The sequence below is a fragment of the Micropterus dolomieu genome, linkage group LG05 (genome assembly GCF_021292245.1).
Source record: "Micropterus dolomieu isolate WLL.071019.BEF.003 ecotype Adirondacks linkage group LG05, ASM2129224v1, whole genome shotgun sequence".
Taxonomy (NCBI): domain Eukaryota; kingdom Metazoa; phylum Chordata; class Actinopteri; order Centrarchiformes; family Centrarchidae; genus Micropterus; species Micropterus dolomieu.
In genome coordinates this window covers 32,344,278-32,356,712 of record NC_060154.1, presented here as the reverse complement: position 1 = coordinate 32,356,712, position 12,435 = coordinate 32,344,278, and the positions used below count along the sequence as shown (strand labels likewise).

The 12,435-nt window shown below is 38.4% G+C and overlaps 1 protein-coding gene across 9 annotated transcripts in view; it reads right to left on the bottom strand.

Annotated features, from left to right (window-relative positions):
- Window positions 1-877: 877 nt before the first annotated feature.
- Window positions 878-12,435, bottom strand: part of kdm4aa (lysine (K)-specific demethylase 4A, genome duplicate a) — a 32,876-nt gene continuing 21,318 nt past the window's right edge. For 3 of the 9 annotated variants that reach the window (XM_046049159.1, XM_046049160.1, XM_046049165.1), the window contains 6 exons: window positions 10,865-11,053; window positions 9,771-9,941; window positions 6,385-6,552; window positions 5,483-5,602; window positions 4,412-4,504; window positions 878-4,252 (listed from right to left, as the gene is read on the bottom strand). In XM_046049159.1, the coding sequence (XP_045905115.1) occupies window positions 4,112-4,252; window positions 4,412-4,504; window positions 5,483-5,602; window positions 6,385-6,552; window positions 9,771-9,941; window positions 10,865-11,053 (882 nt within the window). In that variant the 3' untranslated portion in view covers window positions 878-4,111. The other 6 variants (XM_046049161.1, XM_046049162.1, XR_006825065.1 and 3 more) reach the window with 6 other exon arrangements.

The following is a 12,435-nucleotide window of genomic DNA, read 5'->3' as shown; positions in this document are numbered from 1 at the left end:
CTTCTGATTGGCTAGTAGTCCTTAACTAGGAACCGCGCAACTCCCAACAAAGATCATTTAGAGACAAGAAAAGAGGAGTTACAACAATGTGCAGTATGAAAAAAAAAAATAGGTGTTTTTTAAAAATTAAACCATGTAAACCTGTTCTGGTACAACCCCTAAACAGGATTTTCGTCCTAAAAATGCCTATATGCATAATACCATCCCTTTAAAATTCAGTTTACAATTATTATTCAGTCTTATGCAAGATGTTTGCTCCTTTTTTCGGTCCAGACTATGACTTAGGACGTTTTTAATTGTAAGATATATATTTCGTCTGTATTGTGCGTTTACCATGTTCATTGTGTAATCTCTATCATTTTGGCCAGGTCTGGAAAATATATTTTCAATCAGCAACCAACATTAATAGCTAATTTATCACTTACCTGTCTGCATCCTTTGGAAAAAGACAGATAACTTGTTCTTGTTATTTCAGCCTATTGCTGCACAAAGCTTGGCCATTTTAACACGTCAAAACAATAAAACACTAAAAATGTAGGCTAATGTTTAGGCCTTATTTTACTGCTCGTTTTTATTTGCTAGCTTAAAATCTGATATCCACCCAGTAATGTTACAAGATCATATCAGTCAATAATAATTTCTTTTTCCCCACTTCAAAAACAGTTAAATAATAACAATAACAGTATACTTAAGCAAAAAAACAAAAGAAGTTTGATGAAAGACTTATTGTCAAACACTTGACTATAGTGACCCACTAGCGAGAGATCTGTCATAGTATGGCAACCCAAAAATTGCTAACTTGTAAACCATTCATAAAGGGTATCTTGTGAGAAAAGAAATACAGAAGTTAATGAGGAATGAAGATGGATAAATAGACCTCAAGCAAATGTGTTTACTGAAACAAATTTTACAAAATGCTTGAGTGATAATCTGGAAGTTCAGTAATTTCAGGAGACAACAAGAACATACAGCTCATCTCCTGCGTCAACAGGTAACATCTTAAAATAGACTACATGACATTTACATTTCACAGATTTTTGTGAAAATACACATAGAACATGTTTAACAAAACAACGCAATAAAATAGAATAGAAAATCCCCCCCTCCCCATGTACAACTCTGTTGATACTTCATGAATAAAATGAATTCATTCTTCACTGGACTGATGAAAGGGCATTTCAATTGGCAACAACTAACTAGAACACTAGCGTAGCGTTCCTCTGTCTGCAGTCTCACACCACAACAAGAAGTTCACAGGCAAATGATGACATCTGAAGGCCACCATGTCCCAGTAGCAAGTGCAATGTGATCAATGAGCTTGGCCAAGAGGGAAGGGCGCACAATCCATAAAACATTTTATAAATGTACAATTAACATTATAAAACAGATTTAAACAAATTAGCAATGGCAGCACACACTATTCAAATGTCCTTGCAAACAGGACTTAAATAAAAGTGCAATGCACATCTTTCAGTAGAAGAGTGAGGAAAAAAACTGGGTAGACAAAGCGCAATAAAAAATCTGAATGGGTTCTTTAAAATGCATCTATATCCTGTAGAAAAAAATAGAACATACCATCATCAACCTCAGCCTCTGCAGTATTACTGTAGACTCACGTGTAATGCAATGTTACTTTCTCAAAGCACCTTAAAAAATAGGTTTGTAAAAACAAGTCAACATGTAAAAGGTGTATTCACTTGCTCTACATTAAATGTAAAGGAATGCAATTCATAGTTACACTTAAAGAGAAAGCGTAATCAATGGTTTAAACGGCATTGCTCCCACTTAAAGAAATACTTCATCCTTATTATTTTTGTCTCCATATTTTACAACCATGTAGTCTGGAATGCTTAGAGGGAATAGGTCTTGGCAAGCAGTTTCTTGACATACTAAAGTTGTCCGGAGATCCAAACATCACAACAATATGAAAAATTGCTCAGTAAAAACATCCAAAAATGAAAGAAATTGCACATTGTATCAAACCTAAATTTATTTTTACACTGTAAAATGTCAATGTCAGCTCAGTACATGCCTTGGTCACACTTTTTTAAAATATCAAATTTATGTCCAGCAGAATAATCTCAACTCAAAGACCACTTGCACGTCTTTATAGAGCTTCAAATTGCAGTTGAAAGCCCCAACAAAAGCTAGTAAGTGGACCTTTGAGACAAGACTATTCCATCAAACTACTTTTATAAGGTCACAAATGAATGCCCTGGCCTTATCAGAAATGTTTGTTTAAAAAAACCCTGAATTTTCTAAACTCTCAAATATTCGGACTGTAACCAAAATGTGTCTGTAGCATTGAGCTGTGAAAGATGCAAGGTACCAAAAAGCTGGTCAGATTTGTAATCTTGTTTACCTAACTCTATGATTAGATAGTTCCTGATTACAACTGAATATTTTGCCAATATTAGGTGATGTGAAGTTCATGTGCAGCTACTTGTGTTTAGACAAAATTTAAACTTCTATTGTTTCACCCAAAAAGGGCACAAATCTGCAAGTCTTCAAAATTATTACGGTATCAAAAAAGTACAGAAACTCAGGAACTGTACTTGCACTAGTATAGCAAAACGTCAAGCTATAGCCAGTACTTGAGGTGTTTTTGTCTGTGTGTGTGTTTGCTGTAATCTATCTGTAACTTCATCGCTGCAAGAAATGGCTGCCACGTCTGTTTTTCATGAAGGACCCTAAGTTCAAACATTCTGTCATCATTCCAGGCTATTAGAGGCAAGTAGCTAACTGATACAAACTGTCTGGGTGAAGTATTCCTTTAATGAAAGGATATTACCAGTTCAATTTTAATTTCTGATTTAAGCCTGTAAATAGTCTAGCCAGGCCAATGGTTTTCTAACTCATGTTAGCAAAAACACTTTTTTCAGTGATGTGTGTCATTAAATGGTTCGTAAAGCCAATTACATACAGCAAGTAAATGGAGCTGATGAAGCCTAAAACTCTGCTACCTGACCCATTCCGCACCTTTCTGGTTGGATACAGGACGTTTTTCACTCTGTTGAGACAGGCCTCATGTTGATTTGATTATTTTCAAATGTAATTTAATAGGAAACGTCTTTCTTTGACTGCATAAATCATCTATGTCCATGTGTCGCAAGTAGATGCGCAAAGCCCAGGAGGAAGAGCAAAAGAAACCATGTAGCCAATTCAGCATGGCGAGCTAACATTAGATTGTGCTTCTTTTAATATTATTCTAAACTGAATAAAAACTAAATATTGATGCTGGGGGAAAAACTTGAGTATGTCAGTTTGAGCTCAGGGAAATTGTGATGAGCATTTTTCGCAAATTTCTGACACTGTATAGACAAACTGTTATATATTAGTGGCAGATTAATTATTAAAAAATTGCTTGTTGCAGCCCAAAACATTTAGGATAATTCCGGCACACAATATCCCACAAATGCATCATTTGGGAACACAACAGAATTATAAAATGAAATTTTGTTGAGAAGACAAGAACTAAATGAATAATTGCAAGAAGGCTGTTCGTTTGAAAGAATGAACTCAGCCATTTGAGGGCACAATGTTATCGTTCACAAAGTTAAATATGAGGATGAACTTTTGAGCTAACTGTTAGGTTCCGTATCATAGGCACTAATGGCATCAGGAAAGAAATGAAATGACGCTAATGTTATCGTTTAAACTTAGGTAAACACTCAAGTGGCAGAAAGTGAAATGTTTACTAAAAAACAATTCATTTTACATTACTGTAGCTTAAAGTTGAACTCCGGTCTTCTTTATATACTGTCAAAATGCTACTTTATTGAACAAATGCCATTTTTATATTGCTTCCTACAGGTATGTACTGCGAGGGCTGGACGTCAGCCTACTGTACGGTGTGGAGTCCTGTGGTAAAACTCTAATACAAAATACTGCTGTTTCCTTGATCAAAGTCTAACAAAGCAAATAGAACGATCTCTGACTTGACAAAGATGAATGAATGAGAAGTAAAAAATAGATAACAGTCCAAAGTGGTCCTGAAGGAAGTCATCTGGAGCTCCACTCTCTCAGTGGCTAGCTGCTAATTTAAGGTACAGTGAGCACAGTTCAGTCTGTCAGTGCTGGTGGTGTATGGGCGAGCAGACAGCAGTGAGGGTTACTCCATGATGGCTCTGTAAATCACAGGCTCTATGTAGTCCCCCCTGTAACGGGAGTTGATCACTCTCTGTCTCTTTGACTCCTTGATGATCTCCTTCTCTTCAAAGATCCCGTCAAATCTCATGTCTGATGCTTTAGACTGCAGAGACAAACACAAGTCTGCATGACAACACAGCCACATCTTCTCAATGCTTTTCATTGGTTTTACAAATTTCAACTCATGCTTTGTTAGATGAACTTGCAGGATTGACAAACATATAGGGTGGAATAAAAATTGTGTGGTTTAGGATGTACTTACCAGTCTGGATTTGACTCTCTTTGGAAGTTCCTCATCCAAAGCATAGACATCGTCTCTTTTGGCAGTTAGCTGCGACCCATCCTCAAATTCCACCTACATTCCAGGAATATAGTGAATAATCCGGTCAGGACACAAATGGAGCTAAACTGTGCACTTGTGGTCATAATCATACAAATTTATATGTTTCAAACACAAAGCTTATCAAGTGCTTCATAATAAGAGCCAAAAATAGGGATAGACAAGAAAAGAAGACAGTTGCCAGCATCACATAACACCTTAAGAACAGTAGCGGAAACAAACATGAAGTAGGGCGGAGCAATTTCTAAAAACAACTAAATATGCTATTTGACTGACTGTGATTTTTGGAAAAAACGAATCTGTACCAACATTCTCTTAAGTCTGTAGAATATGATGTGTAGGCCAGGACATCTCTGCAGCACAAGAGTATTTAATTTAAAACCAACTTTGCCTTGAGCAAATACTTCACCTCCTGCGATTTGAAAATTCAGTAGGCCATATTGCGATTTCAATAAAATTTGAATAATTATTAAGCCCTAATTATGAAGCACCGGGCAGACAGAGCACGCTATGCAGGTTGCGAAACACAAGGCGCACCGCACTACATTTTTTGTTTAAGTCTATACACACAAAAAAAAAAAAAGGCAGCTTGTTCCGAGCAGCTGAAACGCAGCAAACATGCTTACTGCCTATAGAAAACAAGTGGTAAAGACCCCTCTTACAGAATAAACTGCTGTCTGTCTGATCGAGCATCTTCTATGTCCTTTTAAAGATGCCAGTGATATAAAAAAGCTCCCAACTGACTGAGTTAGGAGGTGCTCCTATAGATGAGGGGTCACCTAACTTTGTAGCAACATAATACCCATCCCATGATCAAAAGCAGCAGAGAGAAGAAAGATTTAATTTACCTGCCTCTACCTTTAGCTACACATTTTGTTTAACATTTTCTGTGCTGGCAATTGCATTCTTTAAGATAGCCTATTGTGACATTAATAACAGCAGTAACTTTTTTTAGGGGACACAAAACAAACACACAAACAAGATAAATCTTACCAGGTACATGTGGATGGCATGAGCTGCCACAAATTTGGCCCCATACACCAGGCCGTCTGTCCATCGCACCTGAACCACTTCACCCTGCGGCGGGGGTCCAAGCTGAGCACAGTCTCTGCTCTAACAGACAAGACATGTTGCAGAGTTCTGAACAAACAGACATAGGTCCACATGGATATAAAACCTTTCCTCCACTTGTGCTTGCAAAAGTAAATGTCTTTTATGCTTGAGGCAAATTTGTTTCAAACATACAACAACAACTATCAAGATCCTCAGAGTTTATCATCTGTTTATGTCAAATTTAAAACTGTACTGTTGTACATCAGTGAAATAAATGGACAAATCAAATATATAACATCCAGTCATGGCAACTGTTTTGATATGAGAATTTACAGTCTCGCATGTAAAAAAACAAGTACAGGCCAGGTAAAAAAACACATTGACTAAGGTGGATTACCTGAAGCCCACTACAGTTCACATGGTAATTTCAGTTTAATGTACATGTCTACAGCACTGTTTTCAGTTTCTCTTTTTTAGTAATAATGTTTTCAACTCAACAATTTCATCACTCAACACTTCCATGTGGTTTATCACATTAAAATCATACCTATGAAGGGAAGGCTGCAATGATTTTCATGTGAAAATTATGGAGGAATGCAAATTAATTATTTAAAAATCATACAATGTGATTTTCTGGATTTTTGTTTTAGATTCCGTCTCTCACAGTTGAAGTGTACCTATGATAAAAATTACAGACCTCTACATGCTTTGGAAGTAGGAAAACCTGCAAAATCAGCAGTGTATCAAATACTTGTTCTCCCCACTGTAGTTTCCCTGTGCCTTTCTCTCCTCCTTACTAACTCCACATGAACACACCACGTGATCTTTGAAGCTAACCAGACCTGTGATCCACAGCAGGTTAGCATTAGAGTGAGTCTCCAATTTTTTTGTAGTTCAGGGGAGAGTGATTTTCCGCCATCTTGATCCTGAAATGAGATGGTCTGAACTGCCATCTTGAACCGGATCTGGGTGGTCGAATCCACCCCCTCTCTTAGTCTTTCCCCCTTTGTCTCACACACACACACACACACACACACACACACACACGTTTGTTGTATGATTTGTTTATTGACTTTATTTCATTTTTGCTTAGAATAATTAATAGTGATTTACTTGCTGAAGTTGTTTATCATTGATCTATGCTTGAGTTAAATAAATCCTATTATAATTTTAAGAAGTTGTTGCCTGTGATTATTTGTGTATGATGTTGTAGTAAGAGTTGGTTACCACGGCCAGTGTACGGATTCACCCTTCTCTGTTTGCCATCTATAGGTGGACAAACCTTTAAGACTGATCATACTTGGCTCATATTTGGTTATTGGTCCCTGATTCCAGGGTGGTGCTCCATATTTATTAATTATAATTAATAATTTGGAATATGAATAATTTTTATTAATATTTCTAGAATATCTTTGATATTCAGCTAATAACCAAACTTGACTATATGTTAAAAACCACAATACGGCAGTGTTTCTTTCTTTCTTTTAATATTATGTGCATTTTTTCATCGTAAAGCTTTTTACTGGCTGTTACTCACTGTGTGCAAAGTATGCTGCACATGTGTTTTCCATTTTAGCATCAATAAATCTGTGATCGACCGTGTGGTCTCTTGAAGAAAGCAGTTGACGTGCATTTATCTGAATTACTTACACCTGGCTTGACATAGTCGCTCTACTGAGCCTGGTCTGGCCTGGCCTGGGATGGAGTCAAATTCCTAGCTAGAATTATTGTGTCAGTCCGCCCCTGACTTTATATGACTTAGGTTTAGCACCAACAATGAGCTGTATCTGCTACACTAGATGTGGTCCACAACATGCAGGGAAAACCAAGTTTGCTGAGGCAACTGGCACCGCACAGTTTAAACACGACACCTTAATGAAGCACAACAGCAGCAAAAACATAAAATATGCTGAGGCAGATACACAAATGAATCGGCATCGCCACAACTTGAATTTCCCCTACAAAATAAAGGTATATCTTATGTGTGAAGTAAAATAAAACAGCAGATTGTAGTTTCTCTAAATTACCAAAGCATTTAAAAGTAATTTAGTTAAAATAGGGAAAATCTGAAAAATTGCGTGGCAGTTCGATTTAAGGTCTGCAACTAACTAATCGACTATTCGCATTATGAATTGCAAAATTACACAATGCGTCTTATTTAGCAATCCGCTTTTAAATTAAACTTGAGGTTGTTTTAGGCATGTGCTAATTAACAGTCACAACAATAAAATAAATACTGCTTTCAAAAATGCATCTTTTAATGAACGTTTCTGCTGCAGCAACAGAAAGTTCCTCTGAAATCAAGTCCTGATCTCAGCAGTTAGTGACTGAGCAGTTTACACACCAGTACTGCAACACACCGGGACAAACTGACACCATATACAAAGAAAGGAATAATGTCATGCATTAAATTTGCCAAATTTACAGGGGGGTCAATAATTATTATAATAATTACTAATTAACGATTTTATAGGAGACAGTGTTTCATGTTTATATATTTTTCCCTAACAACTCACAAAACTCAGATTTTTTAAGGGAGTTTGGGGCGGATTAGCAGCCACCTCTTGCATTGACAGGAGAACTGTTTTCTCTTCTTTAGAAAGTATGAAATTCTTGTCTTGTGAAAGTCTTGTCTAATCTTGCGCACTCTGCAGCAACACGTTCTCCAGCTGGGAACATTGCCACGAGCGATGCATCGTTTGTGATTGTAAAGTCAGGGCACATCTGGAATGTGAACGCGGCCGTTGTGTATCATAAATGTGCTACTCTCAGCATCATTAAAAATCAATCAAATTGTCCAAGGCAAACTGTATAGAAACCGTTACAGCTCACAGCTTTAACGGGAAGCTAGCCCACTATCTATCTTACCGAGACAAGTCTTCATCATCCACAGAGCAACAACTTTACGCGCCTCCTCTTCAGATGCTCCGGTGTTTCCAGGAAAGCTCAGCTTTGCAGACCCTGCAGTTAAACCTTTAAGTGAAGAGTGAAGTGCCACACTCTGGAGGTTTTAGGTGGTGAAGGTGTTACTGCAGCGCTGATGTTGTTTTAGTAACTTTACTGTTCACATCACTTTAGTCCGTTAAGCTGACGTCAAGAACGAATCCATTATTAAATTCACTGGCAATGAATTTAATAATCGATTTTTGACGACTACGTCGATTAGTTGTTGCACCCCTACTCAATAAGAATATCAATATCAATAAAAATTAACGATGCCCAGTTTCTCAGTTGTTAAGCTGTGATCAGAGGAAAAGTCTGCTAGACACTGGGCTAACTTATGCAATGTAAAATGACATAGGCCAAATCTAATGAACCTTGACAGTTAACACCACAGCCTGGCTGAGAGTGAGTTTGGGCTTTGAGGGAGGGGCAAAAGTTCACTTCTCTAATGGAGAGGGGTGCACTGGATTTATAACGCAAGAAAAACAAGAGCTTCACTACTAAACTGAATGATGCACAACAATCGCTTTATTGTGATTATCATTTTCAAAATCCTTGGAAGTCAAAATCGTAATTGAAAATATATTTTTTTATATGGCAGGCAACAAAACCCCGCTGTGGTGAACTGAAGAAAGCGTGTAGATTCAAGTCCAGCCGTACAATGCAGTGGAAACACTGCATTTGTTTACTGCCACTGGCAGTCATCAGGAATCCACAGGACCATAGTTAACCTCTGTCACTTCTGTACTTTAAAGGAAAATTCTGTGTGTAGGGGTGTGTGATACGTTTCGTCGATAATATCGTAATTGTTGTTTTAACAATGTGTGAGTAGACATTATTGAGTAGGTCAAATTAATTCAGTCATTCACGCAGTACTCGTGTGCTGGAGTTAAACAAACAACAGCTGCCGAAATTATGACTTAAGTTAAAAATGAGGTAACAAACAGCACCAAGAGATAAAACACAGAGACTAAGCCACACAGTCTAACTAGACATGGATCAACCTCACTCGCATTGAACTTGTGTTGCCGTTAAAGACCATGAACTAACTGCACGGAATATCAAGAATATTAAAAGCTGTCCACTGACTATAACAGACCTAAACCAGCCAAGGTACCAGCACAAACACACACTCCACTACCTTGATGATGACAGAATAAAAGCCAATAAGACAACAGCTATGACAGAAGGCGATGCTAACTCCAGGGCTAACCCCTTTTACTCTTTCTTCAACAGCAACATTCACGAGCTCTGCTTTTGATTGAGAAAAACTAGTGAAACCTACCACGATGTCTTCGGGGAAGAGATTGTCACTGAAGGAACCATCATCAAAGTTGACTTCGTAGAACGTTTCTTTAGACAGCTGCACCACGTCACACTGGTAGTAGCGACCATTCTTGTGCTTGCATATCACCTTCTGTCCCACAGTCAGCTCATGCATGGCTGCTTTATTGCGCTGCCAGAGAACACACAGAACACATTTTTGGAGTTACAAATGTTGACTGGAAACTGCTTCAGTATTCTCTGACATGTGGGGCACCTTAATGCAACACTGTCAGAATCACTTTTATTGGTTAGGTAAATGTGTACATATTCGAGAAATTTGACTCCAGTCTTACACTGCTCTCAATGTACATACACAGAACAAGCAAAAACACATAGGACAGCAAACTCAACAAAAACAGACACAAACCACCGTGTACAGTACACACAAACAGAAACAACAACATTTGTAGACAGCAAGACGATAGTTGTTTTATGTACATGAGGCAGGTGTATATATATATATACATACATATATACACACACACACACACACACACACACACACACACACACACACACACACACACACACACACACAGAGTATCAGCAGCTACTGAGTTACCAACAATGATAAATAAATAAATAGTAAATAGGTAGAAGCAGATGTTACAGTCACAAGGTTATTGCACAGGGATAGTACCTGACATTAACTGTTCATCAGAGTGATGGCCTGTGGGTAAAAACTGTGCGGTGCTGTACAGGGCTGCACGATTAATCTAATCGCAATGTCATCATGTGCCATGACATAACCGCAAAAAAGTGTGCAATTTAAGCAGAAAAAGTGTGCCGTGTGTTAGACTCTCCTCTCAGTTTGCACTGCAGTCTGCTCATTATCTCCGCCCACACCGGGCTCACGCATATGCCCCTAAAACAGATAAGTACGAACCACAAAAAGTTATTTATGGCCGTGAGCAAGTAATATTAAAGACAACAACCTCAACAATAATCGCAATATGACCTTTTCTTCAAATCGTGCAGCCCTTTAAATAATGCATCTCTAGTTCAAAGTAAGTCCTTAAAGCAGAGGTTACCAGATCCTCAGCGGCTACTTACCTCAATCTGAGCGGGGCCTTTGTGACGACAGCACGTAACATGGACCACAAAGGGCCATTCATCCGGCTGCATGAGTACTCCAGCAGCTTGGGCACAGGTAGGGTGGTAGGCAGTGGGACAGCGACCATGAGAGCACTGCACACAGCAACCAGATGCCTTCTTCATTCGCTTCTTACAGTAGTAACATTTCTGTCAGATTTAAACACAGGAGCCAGGGCTCAGGAAACTGCAGTGGATGTGAAATGACTCAATGAAGCTGAAGCTAACATTCAAGGACTAGTATTAGCTTGAGGGCAGCTAGAACCTTTAACATTTAATAACTTCACATCCTGTTTTAGATTCAAGGGGGTACACCTTGGTCGAAAGGGTACACCTTGGATAGGTCGCCAGTCCATCGCAGGGTCAACACATATACAAACAAACACTCACATGCACAACTAAAGACATATTTGAGTCTCCAATTAGCCTAGCCCAACCTAGCTTGTCTTTGGAGGAAGCCGTACCAACCAGAGAGAAGCCACGCTTCTCATTTTCAGCAGGCACTGACCATCACTTCCACTGGTTAAAATGGCAAACCTCAACGTGGCAGGTCATAATAGCTGTAATGACCGTCAATTTATGTGGGTACCTTAATGACAAAAAAAGTTTGGCAACCAACATCTCAGCCACTGCTGCACGGTGGCTGACACTCTGTTGTGTCGTCTAAATAATACGTGTGGTCCTCCATTTGTCCAAATTTCACGTCTGTTCTTACTTCTAATAAACCAGACTACTACTACAACAACTTCTTCTTCTTGTACAACATAGTGACAAAACGCACCCTGAGCAGTTTGGGCTACTGTAGAAACATGTAAAAGGGGTGGTGATAGCACAGTGGATATAGGCATGCAGCCTTTGGTATATGAGACCGGGGTTCAACTCCCCACTGTGACACATCCACCAATGTGTCCCTGAGCAAGACACTTAACCCCTAGTTGCTCCAGAGGCGTGCGACCTCTGACATAAATAGCAATTGTTGCTTTGGATAAAAGCTAAATGAAAAAATGTAAATGTAAGAGGTGTATGTAGTTCGAAATGGTTCATTATGAAAGGTATTTATACACTACTGAAAACACAATTATGTATATTTTATTGTATTTCTTTCAATAGACTTTAAGCATATACAGTGAGGAAAATAAGTATTTGAACACCCTGCTATTTTCCACTTAGAAATCATGGAGGGGTCTGAAATTGTCATCGTAGGTGCATGTCCACTGTGAGAGACATAATCAAAAAATAAAAAATCCAGAAATCACAATGTATGATTTTTTAACTATTTATTTGTATGATACAGCTGCAAATAAGTATTTGAACACCTGTCTATCAGCTAGAATTCTGACTCTCAAAGACCTGTTAGTCTGCCTTCAAAATGTCCACCTCCACTCCATTTATTATCCTAAATTAGATGCACCTGTTTGAGGTCGTTAGCTGCATAAAGACACCTGTCCACCCCATACAATCAGTAAGAATCCAACTACTAACATGGCCAAGACCAAAGAGCTGTCCAAAGACACTAGAGACAAAATTGTACA